General features: G+C 36.5%; 1 protein-coding gene across 3 annotated transcripts in view; it reads left to right on the top strand.

The window, feature by feature from the left end:
* The window catches only part of MCM9 (minichromosome maintenance 9 homologous recombination repair factor), a 186,204-nt gene that overhangs the window by 118,470 nt on the left and 45,465 nt on the right, over window positions 1–22,269 (top strand). For all 3 annotated transcript variants that reach the window (XR_011974485.1, XM_072643155.1, XM_072643154.1), the window contains exon 8: window positions 1–175. Coding sequence is in view for 2 of the 3 variants with exons in the window: in XM_072643155.1 (XP_072499256.1) it covers window positions 1–175 (175 nt within the window). In the remaining variant the exon portion in view is untranslated. The remainder of the gene's footprint in view (window positions 176–22,269) is intronic.

The raw sequence follows: 22,269 nt of genomic DNA, 5'->3' as shown, positions 1-22,269 counted from the left end.
GCTTGACAGTAACTGCTGTGAAGGATTCTGGGGAATGGAATTTGGAGGCTGGAGCATTAGTCCTTGCAGATGGAGGTCTTTGCTGTATTGATGAGTTTAACAGCCTCAAGGAGCATGATAGAACCAGTATCCATGAGGCAATGGAACAACAGACCATCAGTGTTGCTAAAGCTGGGTAAGATTTTCTTTTTGGAAGTCTGTGATGGCTGAATTGTGAGTTTATTTTGTTTGATTATGCTAACTTATTACAAGGGAAAGTTGTTTTTAATTTGGGGAGTGGACAGATAGGAGTTTAGTAGAATGTTAAAGATATAAAAAGAAAAAGATGCCAATGAAGCACCTTTTAAAATGCACATCAGAGGTCAGAAACAGAGATAAATGAGCATGCTTTGAAATGAACATGTTGAATTTGGTAGATAAATAATTAGATAGATAATATATGCTGATATGAGTGCACATTAAACTATATAACAAGATTCATCGTTTTATATGTATAAACAATGCCTTGCTTGTCTCTGTCCGCTTCTGAACCTTCTTCTCCTTTCTTCTGTGTATTTTTGTAAAGTTTTGTGGATGGCTCATTTTTCATTATTACCACTAATTACTCCACGACTTCTCTCCTTGAAAAGACTCCCAATATAGACAAGCACAACAAAATGACAATTAGTTATGACTAAGAATATATATTTTATTCTGTATATCTAGTCCATCTCCTCAGTCCTCTGTAGTCCTGATTGATCAAAGTTCATAAGACTCAATCATTTTATTTTACTATAGTCATTGTATAAATTGTTCTTGTTCTGCTCATTTCAATCTGCATCCCTTTGTGGAAATCCAGATTTCTCTGAGACTGCCCCTTTATAACTTCTTTTATTATTATTTTATTTGTTTTCAGTATTCTACAATCACTTCCATATATCTTAGATTTTTCCCCTCCCTCTCCCTCCTTCCCCCCTACCTCCCTATTCCCTCCCTGAGATGGCATCCAGTTTTATATAGGTTCTACACATACATTCCTATTAAATGCATTTTCACCTTAGTGATATTGCATAGAGGAATTGAAATGAATGGGAGAAATCATAAAACAAACCAAAACTTAATACAAAAGAAAATGATCTGCTTCATTCTGTGATCAAGTTTCATAGTTCTTTCTCTAGATGTGGAAGGCATTTTGCCTTAAGAAACCATTGGGAATTATTTAAGTCCTTGCATTGCAATGAAGTACTAAGTCTACCAGAAAAATTCCTCACACTCTGTGGTTGTTGCTGTGTACAAAGTTCTCCTGGTTCTGCTCCTTTCACTCAGCTTCAGTTCATATAAGTCTTTCCAGGCCTCTCTGAAGTCTTCCTGTTCATTGTTTCTTACAGCACAACAGTATTCCATTACGTTCATATACCACAATTTATTCAGCCATTCCCCAATTAATGGACATCCCCTTGATTTCCAGTTTTTGGCCCCCACAAAGAGAGCTTTATAACTTCTTAAAACCTAATTATAGCACATTACGTTTATATGTCATAATTTTTAAAATTCAGTTTTATTTTATTTTTAATTCTAAGTTTTCTCCCTTCTCTAGCCATTGAGAAGGCAAGAAAAACAAAAGTGTTATTGCATAAATTGCTTTTCTGGCTCTTTTCACTTTATTGTGCATACAAGTCTTCTGTGTTTTCCTGAAACCATTCCCTTCCTCATTTCTTACAACACAATAGTATTCTATCATATTCATAGACCATAACTTATTCAGCCATTCCCCAGCTGATGAGCACCCAGTTTGTTTCCAGTTACTTGCTACAACAAAAAATGCTGCTATAAATATTTTTATGCATTTGTTTCTGTTCCCTCTTCCTTTCATTTCTTTGGGGTATATGTCTAGTAGTATCCAGTATCACTTTGTTGGAAGATATTTACAGTTTAGTGACTTTGGGTATATAATCAATCAATCAACAAGTATTTATTAAGCACTTGATATGTTCTAGACCCCATGCCAAGCACTGAGGATACAAAGAAAAGCAAACTAATCTGTACCATCAAAGAACTCATGTTCTAAAGGGGGAGAAAACCTGTGCACAAATAGATACATACCTGATAATACCACAGGAGATGGAAAGTAACCTAAGAGGAGAAGGCAGAAGCAGCTGGGGGGATGAGGAAAGTCCTTCTACAGAATAGTTCCAAATGGCTTTCCAGAACAGTTGGATCAGTTCATAGCTATTCCAACAGTGCACTAGTTGGCCTGTCCTTCCATTTCCTCTTTCATCATCTTTGCCTATATGCTAGGTATGAGGCTGTATGAAAGTTTCACTGCTGTTATTATTGAATGGATTAAGACCATCCTTAGGGCCAAGAAGCCCTGAGTTTATGTCCTGTCTCTCACACATCTTGAAACCCTTAATAGTCCCTAAACCCCCCAATGTTCTAGATAACTCTAGGAATCTAAGTAGCAGATATGACCTGTATTGGTAAATGGAGTTTCATTAGCCTGGAGTTCCCTATGCCAATTATCATAGATCTAGAGTGCTTGTCCCTATGTTATTTATTCTCTTATGAGTAGTAATTTGAAGCATTTCTTCATTTGGTTATTGATAACTTTCATTGCTTTATTTGAAAACAGTTTGTCCTATCCCTTGACCACTTTTCCACAAGGGAGTGGCATTTAGTCTCATTTTGTATTTGGATCAGTTCCTCGCATATCTTGAATATCAAATCTGTATCAGAGAAATTTGCTATTTTGCTCCATATTCTAACTGGTTTGGATATTGGGTGCTTTGTGCAAAACCTGTGCAATTTTGTGGCATCAAAATGGTCCATTTTATCTTTTCCAATTACTTCTGACTTTTATTTATTTAAGAATTCTCCCCTAGGTGGGAGACCTAAGGAATGCACTATACAAGCCCATTGAGATAGCTTATGCTGCAGTACTACTGTTGTCCCCAGTGTTACATGCCAGACACCCAATTTGTAGCACTCTTATTCGTAGATTCCCGAATGGAAAAAAGTCTGTTCTCAAGACATTAAGATCAAGTTTTAAATAAATTCAATTCAGTGAGTACTTATTGACTTTCTAGGGCCTCGTTGTGATTATTGTTATCTTTAAAAAGCATTTTAAGATACATAAAAGAATAATGATTTCACCATTGTTATGATGAATTTTTATTTTTAAAAAATTATTATTGATTATATGATGAACTTTTAACAAATCTCCATGGTATACAAAGTACATAGGGGAAAAAAAAACCAGTGAGATCCAGGACCTATGGGACAAATTTTGGTTTTGCCCCTTGTTGATGTTTTGCTTTAGTTAAATAACTTAACGCTTCCTAGCCGCAGTTTTGCCTCTCTACTATGGGGGTAATGACACTTTTGTCCTAGCTGTGTCACAAGTTATGATGAAGATCAAATGGGATAATGTTGCACTGAAGTCCATACACAACTAAATAAATGATAAGGCATTTATTCAATACTTACTGAATGACAGGCACTGTGCTAAGCACTGGGGATACAAATAGACAAGAAAAACAGTCCCTATCCACAAAGAAGGTAACACATAGAGGGGAATTAGAAAGGAGACAGGCACAGTGTGGCTGGGGGAATGAGAGGGAGATGACAAACATAGCAATACTGTTTGGGAATGACCAAGAAATGATGAAAGGCCTGATTCCAGCCAAATCACAGCGAAAGCTCACCCAACAAAGCCCAGCATCCCGGAGGGGAATCCATTGTTCAGTTGGAAGAGAATGAGAGGGATGAGGAAGTGGGCCAGAAAGCAGGTGAGATTGGAACGTGGGCAGGAAGTATAAGAAATATGTAAGATAAAGGGTGCATGACAACGGATATTGTTGTTGCTGTTCAGTCATGCCTGACTCTTTGTGACCCTGGATGGGGTTTTCTTGGCAAAGATACTGGAATGGTTTGCCATTTCCTTCTCCAGTGGATCCCAGGGTCACACAGCTAGTGAGTGTCTGAGGTCAAATTTGAGCTTGTTCTTTCTCTTTTTTTAACCTCCTTTAAATATTACCTTAGTCTGATTTTTTAAGTTATTCATAAACAAGTGTAAATAAGTGGCCCTGTCTTCCTTAATGTACCAATTTAACAACGCTTGGGATCCTGTGGTGTCCTTCAAATTCACTAACAGTCATATTTGAAAAAATGACTTTCTAGCCTGCTCTTAATGATACAAGAGCTAACACTCCTCTTTGCCTGAGCCATGTCAACTACTTGGTGACAAGCATCCAGAACTGTCTATAAGACCTTTAATTTCTATTGGAATGCAAGAATGCAAATCCTAAATCTACAAATCACTTTTTCTTGTCTTACTATTATAATGTAATTTTCATTAAAACCATAGAAAGGTAGAATCTGCATTCAGTTCTCTTCCACCTTGGTTTCTAAGTTGTATAGTTGACAATGTTTCCAGTGTAGTCTAAAGCATGGTCCATCAGTGAGAACAGATATCTGTGACAAAAAGATAACAAGATTTCATGGAATTTTATTGCCAGGAGGGATCTTAGAGTCCCACACCCTCATTTTATAGCTATATAAACTCAGATCCAGAAAGATTACAACTTTCCCAGGATCCCCCAACTAGTGAGCAAAATAGCTGGAACTGGATCCCAAGGCTATTGACTCTCAGTTGAATGTTCTTCACCTTACACCATGCTCTGATGGCTTCTTTTAAGTAAGATTGCTCAAAGCTGTCACCATTGCTAAGCAGCAAAAGAAACAAAATATAGCTAATGAATGTCTCCTTAAAAAAAAAAAAAGCTAGAATTTTGCATTTAATAAAAATTAACAAATGAACTTCTTTCTAAGTCATCCTGCCATGGACAAGGGTGGGAAGAGTCCTTTGGGTTTTTCTTAGCCTACATTTTGTATTTGTAATTTCAGATGTTTTTGAGGAAAAGGGTGTACATTGTCCCTATTACAATTGAACTTAAGCATATTTCTAAAATATTGCTGAGATTAAAGAGGGAGGCTTCATGAGCTAAGGAACAAACCAAGAAATCAGAGACTCTAGTTTGGAAAACGTAATTGGAAGGACATATTAGCCATATCAGAGTATTGAATAGCATATCCTTATTATAGTAACTATGCACCACCAAAAGTACGAAACTAAAGCTGTACAACTATATTCCTTGCTGAATACAACGATGCTGTCTCTCAAAAGTTTAGAGAAAAATAGCATCTCAGTTTTGGCTTCCAGCTCTGTTGGAAGTCTTGTTTATTTTTTCCACATTAACAGTGGCAAAGTGAGCTTTATCCAAAATGTTTGCCTGAAGAACCAGAAATGAATGGGATAATTTGCTGAGCTTCATTTGCTCACATAACATAGAACAGTAATGTCAGGATAATGGACCTTGATATTCGTGATACCTGTCCACCCCCACACCTTTTTGTTCTACTTCACTCTTAATCTGTCTAATGCTGTGAGTAGGGGAACATGTATCCTCACCCTCTCTCCAAGATGGAAAGTTCACCATTCATTATTCATTCATTCATTTAATTAACAAACATTTATCAAGAGGCTGCTGTGTACAGTGCTTTGTTCCAAGAACTGGGAGATACAAAATGTAGACATGTTTCTCTGCCTTCATATAGCTTGCAGTGTGGTAGAGTATAAGACACAAAGATAGATAATGATAATATATTATAATATTATATTTTAAATGCCTTTGAGAGCTGTAAAACAAAGTGCTTTGAGAGGTCCTGGGGGAATGTCATTACTAACCTAGGATCATGAAAGATTTTATGAAGGGGATAACATTTGAGTTGGATTTTTAACAGATAGATAGGAATTTAACAAATGAAAAGGGAAAAGGAGTATATTTTAGGCTTAGGGAATAGTGTGAACAAAAGCATGGGGATGGCAGAGTATAGTTTTGTTCTCAAGTCAAAGAGTAATTCAGTTTGTATGAGTATTCTAGTATTCCACAGTTTGTAGCATTACAGCATCACCAAAAGAGTACTGATATTTAAAAGACTGACCTTTGCTTTAGGGAGAAACTGAAAATGATTTAAAAGTACTATGCAGATTCTCAAATGTGATCCAACCTACTCTTTTTCTTCCTGAAAATTTTGGGTACAATTAATTTATCCATCTGCAGTATTGACGGAGCAGCTGCGGTGAGATACCCATCCATATTGTCAGATTCCGAACAATATTTAGCCCCCAGGGAATCCTTGGGTCTTAGAAGCGATGGTGAAATTCAGGGGCTTTGGACCAGTCATCTTACAACATTCCTTATTTTTCTAATCTGCTTAAGGACATAACTAATATCATGCATCTCTCTTCTTTATTCCCTGATTTGAGTACATTTGAGTAATTTGCACTGCCCAAGAACCAAGAATGTAGAACAAGACTTCCAATTGTTTAAGCAGAAAAAAATAGTAAAAATTTTTTTATTGCTTTTACACCTTCATATCAAACAGAACAGTTTAGAGGTCTTGATGGTATCTCTTGAATTTGTTCTTTAATTGTCATGTAGAAAAAAGTATGCCCATAATTTTCTTCTTTGAATTTCATGACATTGCATTCTCATCTTATTCATCATACCTCTCAACATCATGGAAGCATTAACAGTTCTTGAATTCTGCCATTAACCTTGCAAAGTTCACCAATGCCATAAAAGTATTTAACTTTGGGAATGATTCCATTCAATTTGATAGGCATGTATTAAGCATCTACTGTGTGTAAGCTGCTATAGAAGATACTGGACTGACAAAGAAAAAACATCATTTTCTGTCCTCAAGATGCTTATATTCTGCTGAGAAGATGTTTGATGGGAACAGGCAGAACCAAGGAAACATTTTACAGATGATTGAAAAACAACTTCAAAAAACAAGGCAAAACATGGGAGGAACTAGAAAAAGAGCAGCAGAAGAGATACTGACCTGGTGAAGAGGTCCTGAGAAATCAGATGGTTCTTTCTCAGTTAAGTTGTTGAGCTGACTGGGCCATGAAACTAGAAAAAATAATAGACTTTCCATATAGTAGCTTTGAACCCACCCCAAAGATTAAAACTTCATGTGGAGGAGGCAGTGTTTTCTTCAGCTACACTACCAACCGTTATCATGGTCAATGAAGGACAATAAAACAGATAAGACATATGTATATGTAGGGTATGCTCGGAGGCTGCTATCCAAACCCCTACTCACATTGACAAGTCACTATGCTGGAGCCAAGTATAGTGTGTCTGACTGTGGCTGATCAGATCAATACAAACTTGGAAGGCTTTACCACAGGTTAGGCACAAATAGTCCACATAAGCATTTGGAATATACAGTTATCCCTTTTACATTGCAGGGGTTAGGGGTGCAGTGCTCCTGCAATCTAGAAAATCCACTTAATTATGTTTTGATTTGTTATATGATTTCTTCCATTTATTTTAGTTCATCTACATAGCATGACTATAGTGAAAACGTATTCAATAGGAAAGTATATGTAGATCCTATATAGAATTGTATGCCATCTTGGGGAGGGAGAGGGGTGGTGGGGGATAGGTGTGGGGGGGTAAAAATCTAAGTTTTATGGTAGTGATTGTAGAACATTAAAAAAAAATAAGTTAAATTAAATTTAAAAAAAAGAAAATCCTCTTAAAATTTTTGACCCTCCCTTCATACCAGAGAAATGAAATATGTTGATATTATGCGATACTATGTGTATATTTTAGGCATTTTTGAGTTTCTAAACTTTTTCTGTGTCATTTGCTGACCTTTTTGTGTTATCTGAGGTTTCTAAGGAAACTTCCAAAACATTCCCATTTAATTTCTTACGCCAGCTCATGATGTGATATATCAAAACCATGATGTGGAAAGTGATGCAGAAGGAATGACTGTATGTAGAATCCGAAGGGAAATAGGCTCAAATTCAGAGAATATGTGGAGCAAGAGAGGAATTTATATATCCTAAAAATCCTTTTGCTAAAGTCCTCAAGGTAATCCCCTTAGGTAACTTTTCTGTTGGGTCCTTTGTAGAGTCTTGAATCTACATCCATTCTGACCTTTAGTTCTGATATAAATACTACCATCAGCTAATCTTGGGATGCTTCAAAGATGGTAACAGGAAGATGAGAAGTCCTATCAAATTCACAAGGTACTTACTTAATCTAAGAGAGGGAGAGGAGACTGAGACGAGGACTTAGGGCTCTGTACTTCCCCCTTCAGGCACTTCCTTCTTAGAGAGTTAGCTTAAATGCTCTTTTTTCTTCATTTGCTCAAATCTCCTTGGACCCAAACTGCTGGTATTTTATAGATGATCCATAGAATGTGACCAAGTTTCCTTAGACAATTCAAACACATTTCCTATGTTATGTCATACCAGTGGATCAAGGACTTTTTCCACACAGTCTAAAGTCTTTGATTGATTGAATGAATGATATGTGTTGATACATTTTTTAAAATGTAAATAGTATTTCATTTTTTCTAATTACATGTAAAGATAATTTTCAACTTTCACTTTTTATAAGATTTTGAGTTACAAATTTTTCTCCTTTCCTCCTCTCCAAAACGACAAACAATCTGATACAGGTTATACATGTGCGATCATTTGACGTTTGTATTAAATAATGGTGAGTTGAATTTTTTTCTTAGTCAGCCTCTATACTTAGTATGAGTGACCATCAGAATACTAGAAAGTAGTCAGAGTTATAAGCAAAAACAGGGCAGAAATGACATTCTGTAAATATGATGTGACAATCAAAAATGGCATGAATGATAATTCAGAGAATTCCAGCTGTGAAGATATGGCCTTAGACTGCTCTGAAACTAGAGACAATGTTTTCTTCTACAACATGTCTTATTCAACATAATACCATAAAAAGTCTATCTAAAAATCTCTCTTCTTACTATTTTTTCCTTCTCTATGGACTATAGAATTCATCTGAGGCAATAATTAAAGTTTAAAAATCTCTTTGGTAAATTGTACTAACTCTCTTAGATTCATTCTCTTATTTCTTTTAAAAATGCATTATTATATACTAATATAATATAATATAATATAATTGCAGAATTTATAATAAACACCAGTTACTCAATAGTGAAAGTATATATGGGTTTTATTTCCAACCAAAATCTGAACCATTGGTGTCTTAATGAACAGAGAAAGAGAAAAAGAAAAAAAAGAACTCTTCTACCCCTCTCTAATGCATCTTTGATCTCAGTAATGTAATCCCTCCAAGAAAGTAAATCATGACCCATCTGTGCAATTGTCATCCATGTACTCTAACAAATTTACCCCAACGAGTCCAGCCAATTCAGTGGTCTTACTTGCATCGTCTTGATATTATATAGATACCAGTGGAGACTGTCCATACCTTTTGTGCTTATGCCTAGCACAGTACCTGGCACATGCTTATTAAATGCCTATGATTAATTGCAGTTGACTGACTGATCTTTTTTTTCTTGTTGCCTTTCTTTGGTGGTATTTTTTACCCCTCTTCTTCATAATTCTTTATTTGTAATGTATTCCAACCTGCTTAGACTCATTATCTGCCTCTCCACTCTCTTTGGGTGATTCTCAACCACAGTTCTTGGCAAATAATAGTATTTTGTGACTCACCCTCATACAAAATTCCCTAGAAGAATATTGTTGTGAAAAAGCTTTTGTTTTAGTCAGAAGCTTGTGATCTTTCAGAACTATCAAACTGTACATTCTTTTCCTCCTGCTTACCTCCAGGACTACCCCATTGTCCAGTTATTATCTTTCCAAGATATATGTGTGTGTGTGTGTATAATATATATATACATATATATATAATATGCATATACCAGCACACAAAATGAACTCTTTTGAATGATTTTGTATCTTATTTAAGTGAGTTTGCAATATATCTGGGTTTGATAACAATCACCACAATATCAGCAAACAGGAACATCTGGAAAGACATAGCATCTGTAAGGAATCCCTCTCCTTTCATGTCTCTGCCCTAATGTACTCCATGACAGTGGCAGAAATTTTTGGCCAGTATATACTTCCCTGTTTTATATTTTCCTTGATGTTAATAATCAGCAATTAACAAAAATTATATCTGTACCACAGAAGTAAATGCTTTTTTATATTCAACCAATAACAACCACAGGGGGAATTAGCATTCTCTGTCCCTTTTAGTCAATTGTGTCATTATAAAGACGTGGCCTCTTGTGCAATGCTATTGTGCAAAAGTATGCCTATTCCTTTCTTATACCATGACCAAGGAAGCCTTCAATTAGGGTGCAGACTATTCCCATAACAACTTTTATATAGATGGCCAACCACTTGGAGGAGTTTGTGAATAGGTTTAGGCTCTGGGACAAGGCTAAAAGTAGGGTTACAGAGAGAAAACCAAGCATATGGTTTTTTGTATTTTAATCTGTAGTGCTTAACACAAATACATTTTCATTCATTTATCTATATTGGTTAATAGTTATTGACAGTTCTTTTTATTGGTACTCATAAGAACTATAATTTCTCCCCACATCCCTTTGGTATATTCTCTTTCAGATAACTTGAGAATCTCTCTCTTGATGTCCTGCAAACTGCATTAACTATGGCACAGTTCTTTGTGTAGTGTTAGTGTTTTTCCCATCTTTGTTTTCTTCAATGCCATTTCCACATCTTTAGGCAACACATCTGGAAATGTGATGTTAGAATCCAAATATTGTGGCTCTGATGTCTTGTCTTAGTAAAAATAGTTTACAGATCTTTTCCATTTTTAATGTTTATTATCTTTCCAGTTTCATCCTTACATACCCTTGGGATGACTTGGTTTAGTTGGATCTCTTGCCAAACTTTCTATAAACTCATTTTCCCCTCTACTGCTTCTCACTGTTTTATGAGGTGGTACTGCTTGTAAACTTTTTCTATCTTTCTTCCTAAAATTTTACAAACAAGTTTATTGGTATTGCCTTAACCTCCATTTCACTTCCTTTAGCAAAGAGATTGTATTTGTTGGCTAAGGGGGTTTCTAGACCTTTTGTTCTCCTTATTATGACAACTGATTTAAGTCACTTGAACTCCCTTTGGAAATTATTCTAATCAATGTTCATATCCATTTCTTCATATATTTCAAAATTTTGGTGTCAACAGTTTGCATACCATATCTACCTCTCATTTTCATTCTTTCTACTAGTTTTATATTCTTTTTTATTGTTATTCTAATAATTATTTTCTATGATTTGAAGCTAGATTCAGGAATTTACACACATGAATAATATTATTTCATATAAAAATATGATCATCTTCATTTTTTGTGATGTTATTTGATGCTCACAATATATCTGACTCTTCTCAATCTTTTCCTAATAAAGGCATTAATAATATATAGGAATGAAGTTTTTGTACGACCTAAAAGTTTATGGCTTATTCCTTAAGCTTGATCTGTATTTTCTAGCACTTCTTTCACCATCTAAACCTATTCTCAGTCCTGTGCAATATGGCTTCATACCCCTCCACTAAACTGAAAGTATTTTCTCGAGTTACCAAGGATCACTTAACTGCTCAATTCAGTGGCCCCTCTCCCAGTCCTCATTCTTTTTGACATCTCTGCAGTTTGGTCACCAACTCCTCTTCCTGAACAACTCTCTCTTCTCTTGCCTTCCACAAAACTCCTTTCTCTGGAATCTCCTATTACCTGTTTACAATTACTTCTGTCTTATTTTCTGTTCCTCCATCACCCTATTCCTACTTAATAAGTGCAGCTTTTCCTTCGACCTTTTTATCTTCTTTCTCTGTGCTTTCTCATTTTTAATGTCCTTAGCTCCCATGGTTCAGTTATCCTTTCTGTATATCTAGCCCTAATTTTTTTCCGAAGTTCAGCCCTGCACTAACAATTGTGTATGAAATCTCCTTTTATGGATGTCCCAGGAGGACCTCAAAATTAACCTGTCCAAAATGGAGTTCATTTATTTTTCCCAAAATTCAACCCTCATTCTGTTGAAGACCCCCTCATCCTAGTTTACTACCTTGGACTCATTTTAACTTTTTCCTCTCCTTCATCATGTATTTCCTATCTATTGCTAAGTCTTCTTGAATCTTCCACCTCATCTCTCATGCTTGTCACCTTCTAACTGCATCTACTCTTTCCAAAGTCACAAATAATCTCTTAATTGAAGGATCTAAAGACCTTTTTTTTGTCTTCATTCTTCCTGCCATCATAGCAGAATTTGACACTTTATCACTACCTGCTCCTGTACATTCTCTCCTCTCTAAGATTTTATCATGCTGTTCTTTCCTGGCTTTCACCTTATTTGCCTGACTGCTCTCCCTCAGGCTCCTTTACTGAATATTTATCCTGGCATGTCCATTTACAAAGCATGGGTGTCCTCCTCGACTTTGTACTTCTCCCTCTATACTATTTCATTTATTGATGTCATCAGGCCCATGTGTTCAATTATCATCTCTACATAGGTGATTCCTATATCTATATATCTAGACCTAACATTTCTCCTGAACTATTTTCTCATATCACCAACTGTTAGACAAGTTGAACTGGTTATCTTGTAGCATCTCGAACTCTTGTGTCTAAAACTGAACTCGATATCTTTCCCGAAAAAACTCTCTCTTCCCAATTTCCCTATTAGTATTGAAGATACCATCATCCTCCATTCACCCAGAATCACAATCTCAAACCTACCTCAAAGCTCTCCTATCCGTTCTCAACTCAGCTGCCAAAGTGGTTTTCCTAAAGTGAAGGTCTGACTATGTCACCCCCTGCCTTTTGGTGAACTTTAATTTGTTACCAACAAGTTTAAATATAAAATATTCTGTTGGTCACTTGAATCCCTTTACAACCTGACCCTTTCCTATCTTTCCAGTTTTCTAGTACTTTACTCCCCTCTATGTACTTTATCATCCAGCAATACTTGCCTTTTTCTTGTCCTTTGCACATAACTCTCCTCCCAAATCTATGCCAACCTAAGGACTGTCCCCTTACCTGGAATGCTTTCCCTATGTAGTTTCATATACTGGCTACCCTGATGTCCTTCAACACAAAATTTGGGTCAAATCCCAACTTTTCCAGGAGGCCTTTCCAGGAGGCCTCAGTTCCCATCCTCACCACTGCTAGTATCTTTCCTCTGAGATTACCTCTCATCTACTCTATTTATCTTTTCATTTCTATGTATTGTTGTTTGTATGTTATCTTCCTCCATTAGAACAGGAGATCCTTAAGGGCAAGGAACATGTTTTCGCCTTTCTTTGTATCCTCAGTACTTGGCATAGTACCTCATGCTTAGTAACAGCTGAATACATGGCCTGTTAATTGATCGACTCCAAGTGTCTGTGCTAGTTCAGGCCTTTATTACCTTTCCATTGAACTGCTGCAAATAATCAAGTTTCTGCCTTCTCCAATCTGTCTTCCACATGGTGTCTAACTGATATTCCTAAAGCAAAGATCTGACTAGATGACTGCCCTATTTTTCAGTAGCTCCCTGTTGCTTTTAAAATAAAACACATAATTCTTAGTTTAAAGCCTTCTGTAATCTGGCTCCCACCTACTTTTCTAAGATTATTTCCTATTTCTCTCCCTTACCCAATCTCTGTTCTAGTCCGACTTCTGTGCTCACATGTTCTCTTGCACATCGCATCTCTCCCCTTCATGTCTTTCCACAGGTGGTACCCCATGTCTCACATTTATTGCCTCCTTATCTCAGTCCCAGAATTCCTTCCTTCAGGGCACAGCTTAGGTCCAACCTTCATGAAACTCTTCAGGATTTGCCTGGTTATTAATGTGACCTCCCTTTTGAACTTAGTTTGCCTCACTTGGTGTCTACTTTGCTTTTGGTTATCTGCATACAGATTGTATCCTCACTCCCTCCAGGAGAACATAAGCTTCTTGAGGTTAGGCACTGTTTTGTTTTTGTATAATTAAATATAAAAAATATAGTAACTTTTTACTTCCAGTGCCTAGCAAAATACTTTACTTATAATAGAAAATAAATGTTTAATGAATTTATTTTTCCTACTAGATTACTCCCCCAATTTATTAGTTATACTTTGTCTTATATGCCTATTTAACTTTTGATTAGATTTGTATTCTGAGAATAGATTGTTAACAGCCCCAATTATTATTGGTTTTTTAAATCTGTTTCTTCTTTTAAGTTCTGGAAACTTTTCTTTTATAAATTTTACTAGAGAATCATATTTACATCAGTCAATAAACAGACGTTTATTAAGTACTTACCATGTGCTGAGCTGGGCATACAAAGAGAGGCAAAAGGTAGCCCCTGCTCTCAAGGAGCCTACAATCTAATGGAAGAGACAATGTGCAAGCAAATATATATAAAATGAGCAATATGTAGGATAAATGGAAAATAATTTAAAGAGGGAAGGCACTGGAATTAAAAGGGGTTAGGTGAGGCTTCCTGTAGAAGGTGGGATTTTAGTTGGGACTTAAAGGAAGCCATGAAGATCAGTAGTCAGAGTTGAGGAAAAAGAGCATTCCAGGCATAAGAAACAAACAGAGAAAATACCTGGGGCAAAGAGATGGAGTATCTTGTTTGGGAAACAACCAGGAGGCCAATGTCGCTGGATCAAAAAGTATGTGTTGGGGTGTAAGGTATAAGAAGACTGGAAAGGTAGGAGGGAAAAGTAGATTATGAAGAGCTTTGAATGCCAAATAGAATATTTTGTGTTTGCTCTTGGAAGCAATAGGAAGCCACTGGAATTTATTGAATAGAAAGGATAACATGATTGGGCCTATGCTTTAGGAAAATCACTTCATTGATTTGATGGAGAATGGATGGGAGTGGGACAAGACTTGAAGTAGTCAGACTCACCAGCAGGCTAGGTGGGAAGTGATGAGGGCTTGCCTATGCTACAGTGGTGTCAGTATCAGAGGAGACATATTTGAGAGATATTGCAAAGGTAAAATTGACCAGCCTTGGCAACAGCTTGGAGGGGAGGGAAATGATAGTAAGGAATCCAGAATGACTCCTGGGTTGTGAATGTATATTAATAGGAAACTTAGGAGCAGTGGAGAGTTCAACAGGAAAGATAATGAGTTCCAGTTTGGACATACTGAGTTTAAAATGTCTACTGGACATACAGTTTGAGATGTCTGAAAAGCAGTTGGAGATGTGAGATTGGAGGTCAGTAGAGAAATCGAGGCAGAAAAGTTAGTTCTAAAAATCATCGGCATATAGGTGGCAATCCTATATGCTAAATTCTAAATCCATGGTAGCTGATAAGATCACCAAGGAAAGTAGTATATTCCAGTTCCTAGAAGAGCTAGGACAGAGCCCTGAAGGACACCTTCTGGAAAAGGATCCAGCAAAGGAGACAGAGAAAGAGCCTTCAGATAAGGAGGAGAACAAGAAAAGAATGGTATCCTTAAAACTTAGAGAAAAAAAAAGAATGTCAAGGAAGAGAGAGTGATTAGCACTGTCAAAGACTGTAGAGGGGTCAAGGAGGATGAAGACTGAGAAAAGGCCACTGGATTCGTCAACTAGAAACCATTAGTAACTTTGGAGAGCAGTTTTGGTGGAATGATATGGTCAAAAGCCAGATTGTAAAGGGTTAAGAAGAGAGTGAATGGAGAGAAAGTGAAGGCACCTATTGTAGATGACCTTTCCAAGAAATTTAGCCACAAAGTGCAGAAGAAATATAGAATGATAGCAGGGGTGGAAGGCTCAAATGAGGGGTATTTTTTTCAGGAAAGAGGAGACATGGACATGTTTATAGGCAGTAGGCAATGAACCAGTAGAGAGAGAAAGACTGAAAATAAGTGAAAGAGTAGGGAACACAGAAGGGGGCAGTCTGTTGGAGGAGATGGGATGGAATGAGATTGCTTGAGTAGTAGACAGGTCAGCTTTGGTAAGGAGTAAGGCCACTTGTAGGGCAGCTGGATGTTGCAGTGGATAGAGTGCTGGCCCTGGAGTTAGAAGGACCTGAGTTCGAATCTGGCCTCAGAAACTTACAGTATGACCATGGGCAAGTCATTTAACCCTGTTTGCCTCAGTTTCTTCAACTGTAAAATGAGCTGGAAAAGAAAATGGCAAACCACCCCAGTATCTCTGCCAAGAAAACCCCAAATGGGTTCACAAAAAGTCGGATACAACTCATTAACCAAAAAAAACCCCCAAAGTCACTTCATCATGCAAGATAGGAGTAAAGGAGGAGAGAGTGGCAAAAGACACATGGGTGAGAGGAGATGAGGAAGAGGAGAGAAAAGGGAATTTATGGCAAATGGCCTCAATTCTTTCTGTAAAATATGACATAAGGTTCTCAGGTGAGAGAGTGGGGGAGGGGGAACCATAGGAGGTTTGAAGGGGTATGAAAAGGTTTGAAAGAGCCAATATGGAGAGTGGAATAATGAATTGATAAAGGAGGTATAGTAGGATAGCAGTGGTTAGGGCCCACTTGAAGTTATGTAACATAAATTGGTAGTGGACTCAGTCAGAAAGGTTGTGTAATTTTCTCCACCTTGCTTTAGCAGCATGGAGGTTCAGAGCAAAGGTGATGAATGATGGGAATGATCCAAGGCTGAGGCTTGGCTGGGCATAATCAGTGATATGATAAGAGAATAGGGATTCAAGAGAGGAGGACAGTGTAGAGTTGAATTGGTTCATCAAAGGGTCAAAGTGGGAAGAGGAAAGAGTGACTAGTGCAGGGGAGATGGCCTGGGAGAGGATTGAGGAATGAAGGGATGCAGATTATAGTGTAGATGAAGAATGGGGTTATGTAAAGGAAGATGAAGGAAGAAGTAAAAAAGTCAATACATGATGGTCAGATAAGGGGATTTCATAATTCTTGGACATGGAGATGGTACATTTACAAGTGACGGCAGCATTGAGGGTATGACCATCTTTTTGTATAGCTGAGATAGGATGGAGGAGTAATTCATGGAAGGTGAGTAGCTTAAAAGACTGACAGTGTTTCAGGGAGAAGTATATATTTAAAATTTATGTAGTCTCATTTTAAATGGAATTTTTTAACATAATTATCCCATCCTTATTTATGTCTTAATGCTTTCTGGCTTCAATGTCTTTCCTCCAAGCAACATATTTTTGCTTTCTTTTAAATAACTTTTTGCAATGTAACATTAAATATTAATGTAATCAATTAAATCTGCTTTACAACTATTGATATTTAATATTATCATATTTGTTAAACACTTGTCATTCAGTCAGTTTGTTATTCCTCCTTTGGTTTTTGAGTTTTTTAATCATGGATTTTCATTGGTACATTCATCCAGGTCTTGAAGTAAAAAAAAAAAAAGTAAAAATGAAGTAAGTTCTTTGGTCTACAAAAATAGGGTCATATTTGTGGGCTTTGTGATTATGGGTTCCAGCTCTAATTTTAAAGATTTTTGCGCTTTTTTTTTTTTTTTGTCCAGCCTTGCTGGCTTTCCTGTGATGTGGTTGAAAGCCTGATGTAATTCTAATTAGTATTTTTTGTAACATATTTGTTTTTCATTTCTAGATGCTCAGGGAATTTTTCCTTTGTCTCTGAAATTCTGTAATTTAACAATTCTGTGGCTGTTCATTGTTGTTAGGATTTTTCCATGCTCTGAGGCCTTTTGTGTTCTCTCTACTTAAACAATATGTTGCTTGGTCTTGACCACTCTGGAAAGTTTTTTCTAATTATGTCAAGTATTTTTTTCCTTTTAGTGTCTTTCAGGATGCTAATTAAATTATTTATAATTCCTGCTTTGTCTTCATAATCTGTTACTCTGTTCTGCCTAGTTAAATTTTCAGTTCTTTAAATATCCTGGGCTTGTTTTTCATTTTTCTTGCCTATTGAATTCTCTAATTGTTCTTTTTACTCTTTTTGACCTTTTTTTACTGAATTTCTTTGTTTATTATCCAATTTAACTTATTTCTTGAAGTTTCTTCTGTTCTCTACATAGATGCTTCAACTTGCATTTTTAAGAGATTTTATCCTTTAGATCTTTTATGTCACTGAATTCCTTTCTTGTCTTTAAAAAATTTACCACTCATTTCTGTATTCAAGGACAGTAGTTGAAGAAAGGGTAAGTCTAGCTAAGGTAATATATGTGTGAGCCTTAGTTGCTTCTGTAGTGTAGTTTGCCAGGTTGGAGGCTCTGACCAGACTTAGGAGTTGGAATGACAGAGGCTACTCCCTGTGTTCTGTTTGGTGATGAGAGAGGGGAAGCAAGGGACCCTCTTACTTTTTGTGAGGAGCAGGGAACTTCCTCAGCTTTAGAGTTCATGGAATCCTCTCCACTTTGGGGTTAGAGGTGGGAACAGAAAATCTTGCTCCTTTCAGCTGATATAGAGGAAGATAATGGTATAGCAGATGAGCCAGAACTTCTGTCTCTTTCTTCACCAGTCTTAGTTTTTAGCAAGGGCAGGAGAGGATAGGGCTAGGGCTGAGGAGGGGGAGTGCCTGCTCCTTTTAACCTTGGGCATCACTTTTCATGGGATTCAATGGAGGGAAGACTCTCCATTGCTTTGGCATAGGCTGTGGTAAGGCAAGGCAACCTGAGAATTCCCTAGAGTTTGGTGAGCCATGGGGGTCAAGGAGGAGAGGATCAGTGTATTTGGGTCAGTTAGCTAGAATGGCACTCTGGGATCTGATTGGGAAGTGGGTTTGAGACTCTTTCCTTGAGTGTCTAGAGCCTACATATGGGTAACAACTACCCTCAAGGTAACTTCAGGACTAATTAGCACATGAGATGGGAAATAGAATAAGAGAAAGCCTAGGCAGCTCGTAGCTTCTCAATCCAAACACACAAATAGAGAACACTACCTGGAGTTGGTTGGAAGGATGTGGTAACATACTATGACTGGAGATATCAGGGTCAGTAAATGCTCCAGGATAGCAATATATACCATGGTGTCATAAGCAGCAGCTTATTATGATTACAGTAATAACAGTAGCTCCCTCTTTTCTGGTGATCTTTTTTTTTTCTTTTTTGGAAAGAGAGGGTTGGAAAGGAAAGAGTTCTGCAGTGTTTTAAAGTTCCTTAAGGGAATTTCAACATAGCTGGCTTTTCTGGATTCTTATTGCTCTAACATACAAAAATTCAGTTTCCACTTTTTAATCCATTCATAGCCAATTTTTTTTAGTGAGTTTTGCCCATTTACAGTTAGTTATATTTGCTAAATTTGGCTTTTCTTTCATTTTTATAAAATTCACTTTATTAAAAGATGATACAATTTGTACTCTTCTAATCAAAATGTAACTTGACCACTCAAAACAAAATTATTTTCTTGTATTATTAACTATTTAGGAATTTCTTAAATTTTGTTGTTGTGCAGTTATTTCAGTCATGTCTGACTCTTTGTAACCCCATTGTGGGGACCTTCTTGGTAATGGAATGGTTTGCCATTTCTTTCTCCAGCTCATTTTACAGATGAGGAAATTGAGACAAACAGAGGTAAGGGACTTGCCCAGGGTCACACAGTTAGTAAGTGTCTGAGGCCATATTGGAACTCAGGAAGACTCTAGGCTTGGCACTCTATCGACTGCATTATCTAGCTACCTTAAAATCTAGATTTCCAAGTTAACAAAGATAGAGCTTTGATCTGTGATTACATCTGTGCTTTCCCCTCTTCTACTCTATTTTTTTGAAACAACCTTCTGAAAAAATTTGTGGTTTAGCCAATATACTGCTCTGAAGGTTCTCATTTTTAATCAGCAACTGGTTTATCTTTGTTTGAAATTGTTTTCAGTATTTTATGGTTTTACCTGAAAGCTTAGTTTTTTTCTTATAACTCATTTAAGATGTATGTATCTCACAGCACTTTTTACCCTAGCAAAACCCTAGAAACAAGTAGATGTCCAGGAAATGGGAAATGATAAACAAATTGTGACATTTAACTGTAATGGATTACTACTTTATCACTGTTATTACATTATTACTGTGCCACAAGTATGAATAAGTATGAAGGATTCAGAGCATCATTTGCTGAGTAATTTCAGTCATATCCAACTCTCCATAGGAAGAGTGATGAGCTGATGCAGAATGGAATAAGGAAAACCAGGAGAACAATATATACTATAATTACTACCATTTAAATGACAAGAATTACAACCACAAAAAGAAAATTAATTCTATGTAATTATAATGAGCAAGCTTTGCCCTAAAGAAGAGATGAGGAAATGTATATCTTACCCTTCTCTGCGGGAGTGAGGACTTATCAGTGTATTCTACTGAATATACCAGTCTGACAAGACTGGGTTGATGTGTTGATTAGTTGGGCTGAACTGCTTTCATTCTTTCTTTTCGTCTTTCATACAAAGGATAACATACCTGGGTAGAAGAGGGACATAGACCTTTAGAAATAAAAGTAATATAGAAACAAAAAAAAGATTTTTTTAATTTGTAAGTTAATTTTAAAACAGAACGTATAGGTCTCTGTGAAGCTATTTTAAAGTCCAAGTGCCTACTCTATGTCCATGTCTTGCCATAACGGGGCAAGTTAAGTATAACTGGAAAGATAATTCTAGTTTCATGGCCCATCCATATGAATGATGTACGTGTCATTTAAGTCTCCTGTGTGATGTCTACTTTCTTTCAGCTTGCAGGATTTTATCTTTGTAATTGTTAGTATTTATGAAATTTTTTTGATATCAGAATATTGTGGATTCATTCTGCTTATATGACATGTTTTGGATATGTCTGGCAAATTTTCTTGAGCAATTTCCCAAAGTATAATACTTGAGATTTTTTCTTCTTTCCAAATTTTCCAGGATGTCAGGAGTGCTGAGGTTGCTGCACTTGACTTTTTTAGCTGTGCCAATTAAATTTGCATTTTTCCACTTTTCACAGTAGTTGGGTTATTTCTGGGCTTATTTTTTCACTTCATATTATCAACAATTTTTATTTCTTCTTTATTAAGTTAGTTTTGGATTGCCTTTATTTTTCCCCTACTGTTCATTTTTAAAATTATTTCATTCTAGTATTTCTTAGCATTCCAACTGTAGTTCCTATTAGCTACAAAGCTGAAAGCTATTCTATTAGCTCTTGAGATTTTTTTTTCCAATTATACTTCTTTGAATTCCTTAAACGGATCATTTAGCCATTTAAAGATACCTCTTGGTATCTTATATAATTTTTTTCCCTATCTTCATTGCTTCTTGTACATTAGGATTTTTATTGTATAGATTCTCTTATCCCTTTTGTTTTCTATTTTGGGGGCGTATTCTTAGTATCATGTGTTTTTAGCCTTTTTTAATCCTTTTGATGTGTCTGTATTGTGGGGAAATTAAAGAGGTTGGCTCCTTTTCAATCTCTCACTTTGTTGTCTTGATTGGAAGTCACTTATTTTCCTTTTTTTTTTTTGGTGGCCATTTTGGTGCCAGTTTCCATGTAAAAGAATTTCTCTTATTTGCTTTAGGGTGTTCTGCCTGCCAGTCTCTCATTTTCAGAATCTAAATGCACTCTTCTTAACATTTTAAGCTCACTGGTCTCATTGCCTAATGTAATGTAGAGTTCCCATTGCTGAATGCTAAGCTCTGAAGTTCAGGTCACTACAGGTGCAAGGCTTATCAGGACAGGATGTTAATTAGCAGGAGACCTGAAGGGATAAGTGTGAATAGGAAGAGATCAATGTGTATCTTAAACTCGACAAAATCAAAAAATTCTGAACCTTACCCACTCTTGTTACAACCTTTAATAAAACCTAATCTTCTCTTAAATCTCATTAAAAATAAATCAAACTTTTGCTCTGTTGGGGATAGGAAATACCAAAGATTCTACAATGGGAAGCAGTATTCTTTTCCTGAACCATCATTATCTTTTCATTCTAAATTCTTTATTCATTTCTCTAACTCTGTTTCTATTTTGTCTCTTTCTGATTTGATTCCTTGAATCATCTTTTTCAAGAAATTTTTGAATTCACCTGCTTTTTCATTTTACTACCTCATAGGGATATATTTGGGGAGGCATTGGGGGACATAGTGGATAGAGTGGTGGGCCTAAAGTCAGGAAGACTAATCTTCCTAGTTCCAGTCTGACCTCAGACAGTTACTAGTTGTGTGACCCTGGGCAAGTCACTTAACCTTGTTTGCCTCAGTTTCCTTGTCTGTAAAATGAGCTGGAGTAGGAAATGGCGAACCACTCCATTATCTTTACCAAGAAAACCCCCAAAATGGGGTCATGAAGAGTCAGACGCTACTGAAACAACTGAACAACGATAGTGATATATTTCCATTGATCTGTGGCAAAATTTTGATTAGAATTATAGCCTACACTGTGAATTTCATGGAAATTGCTTTTTTATTGTTAATAGCTAGCTCTCTTAGACTTCAGACCCATCTCTTAGGAATTTTCTTATGTGTTATCTTATATGTAGAGAATACACACCCTGTCAAATGAGCTAATATTTGTA

This window comes from Notamacropus eugenii, chromosome 2 (assembly GCF_028372415.1).
Source record: "Notamacropus eugenii isolate mMacEug1 chromosome 2, mMacEug1.pri_v2, whole genome shotgun sequence".
Lineage (NCBI taxonomy): Eukaryota > Metazoa > Chordata > Mammalia > Diprotodontia > Macropodidae > Notamacropus > Notamacropus eugenii.
Note: the sequence above shows the minus strand (reverse complement) of the source record. Positions and strands in the feature narration are given on the sequence as shown.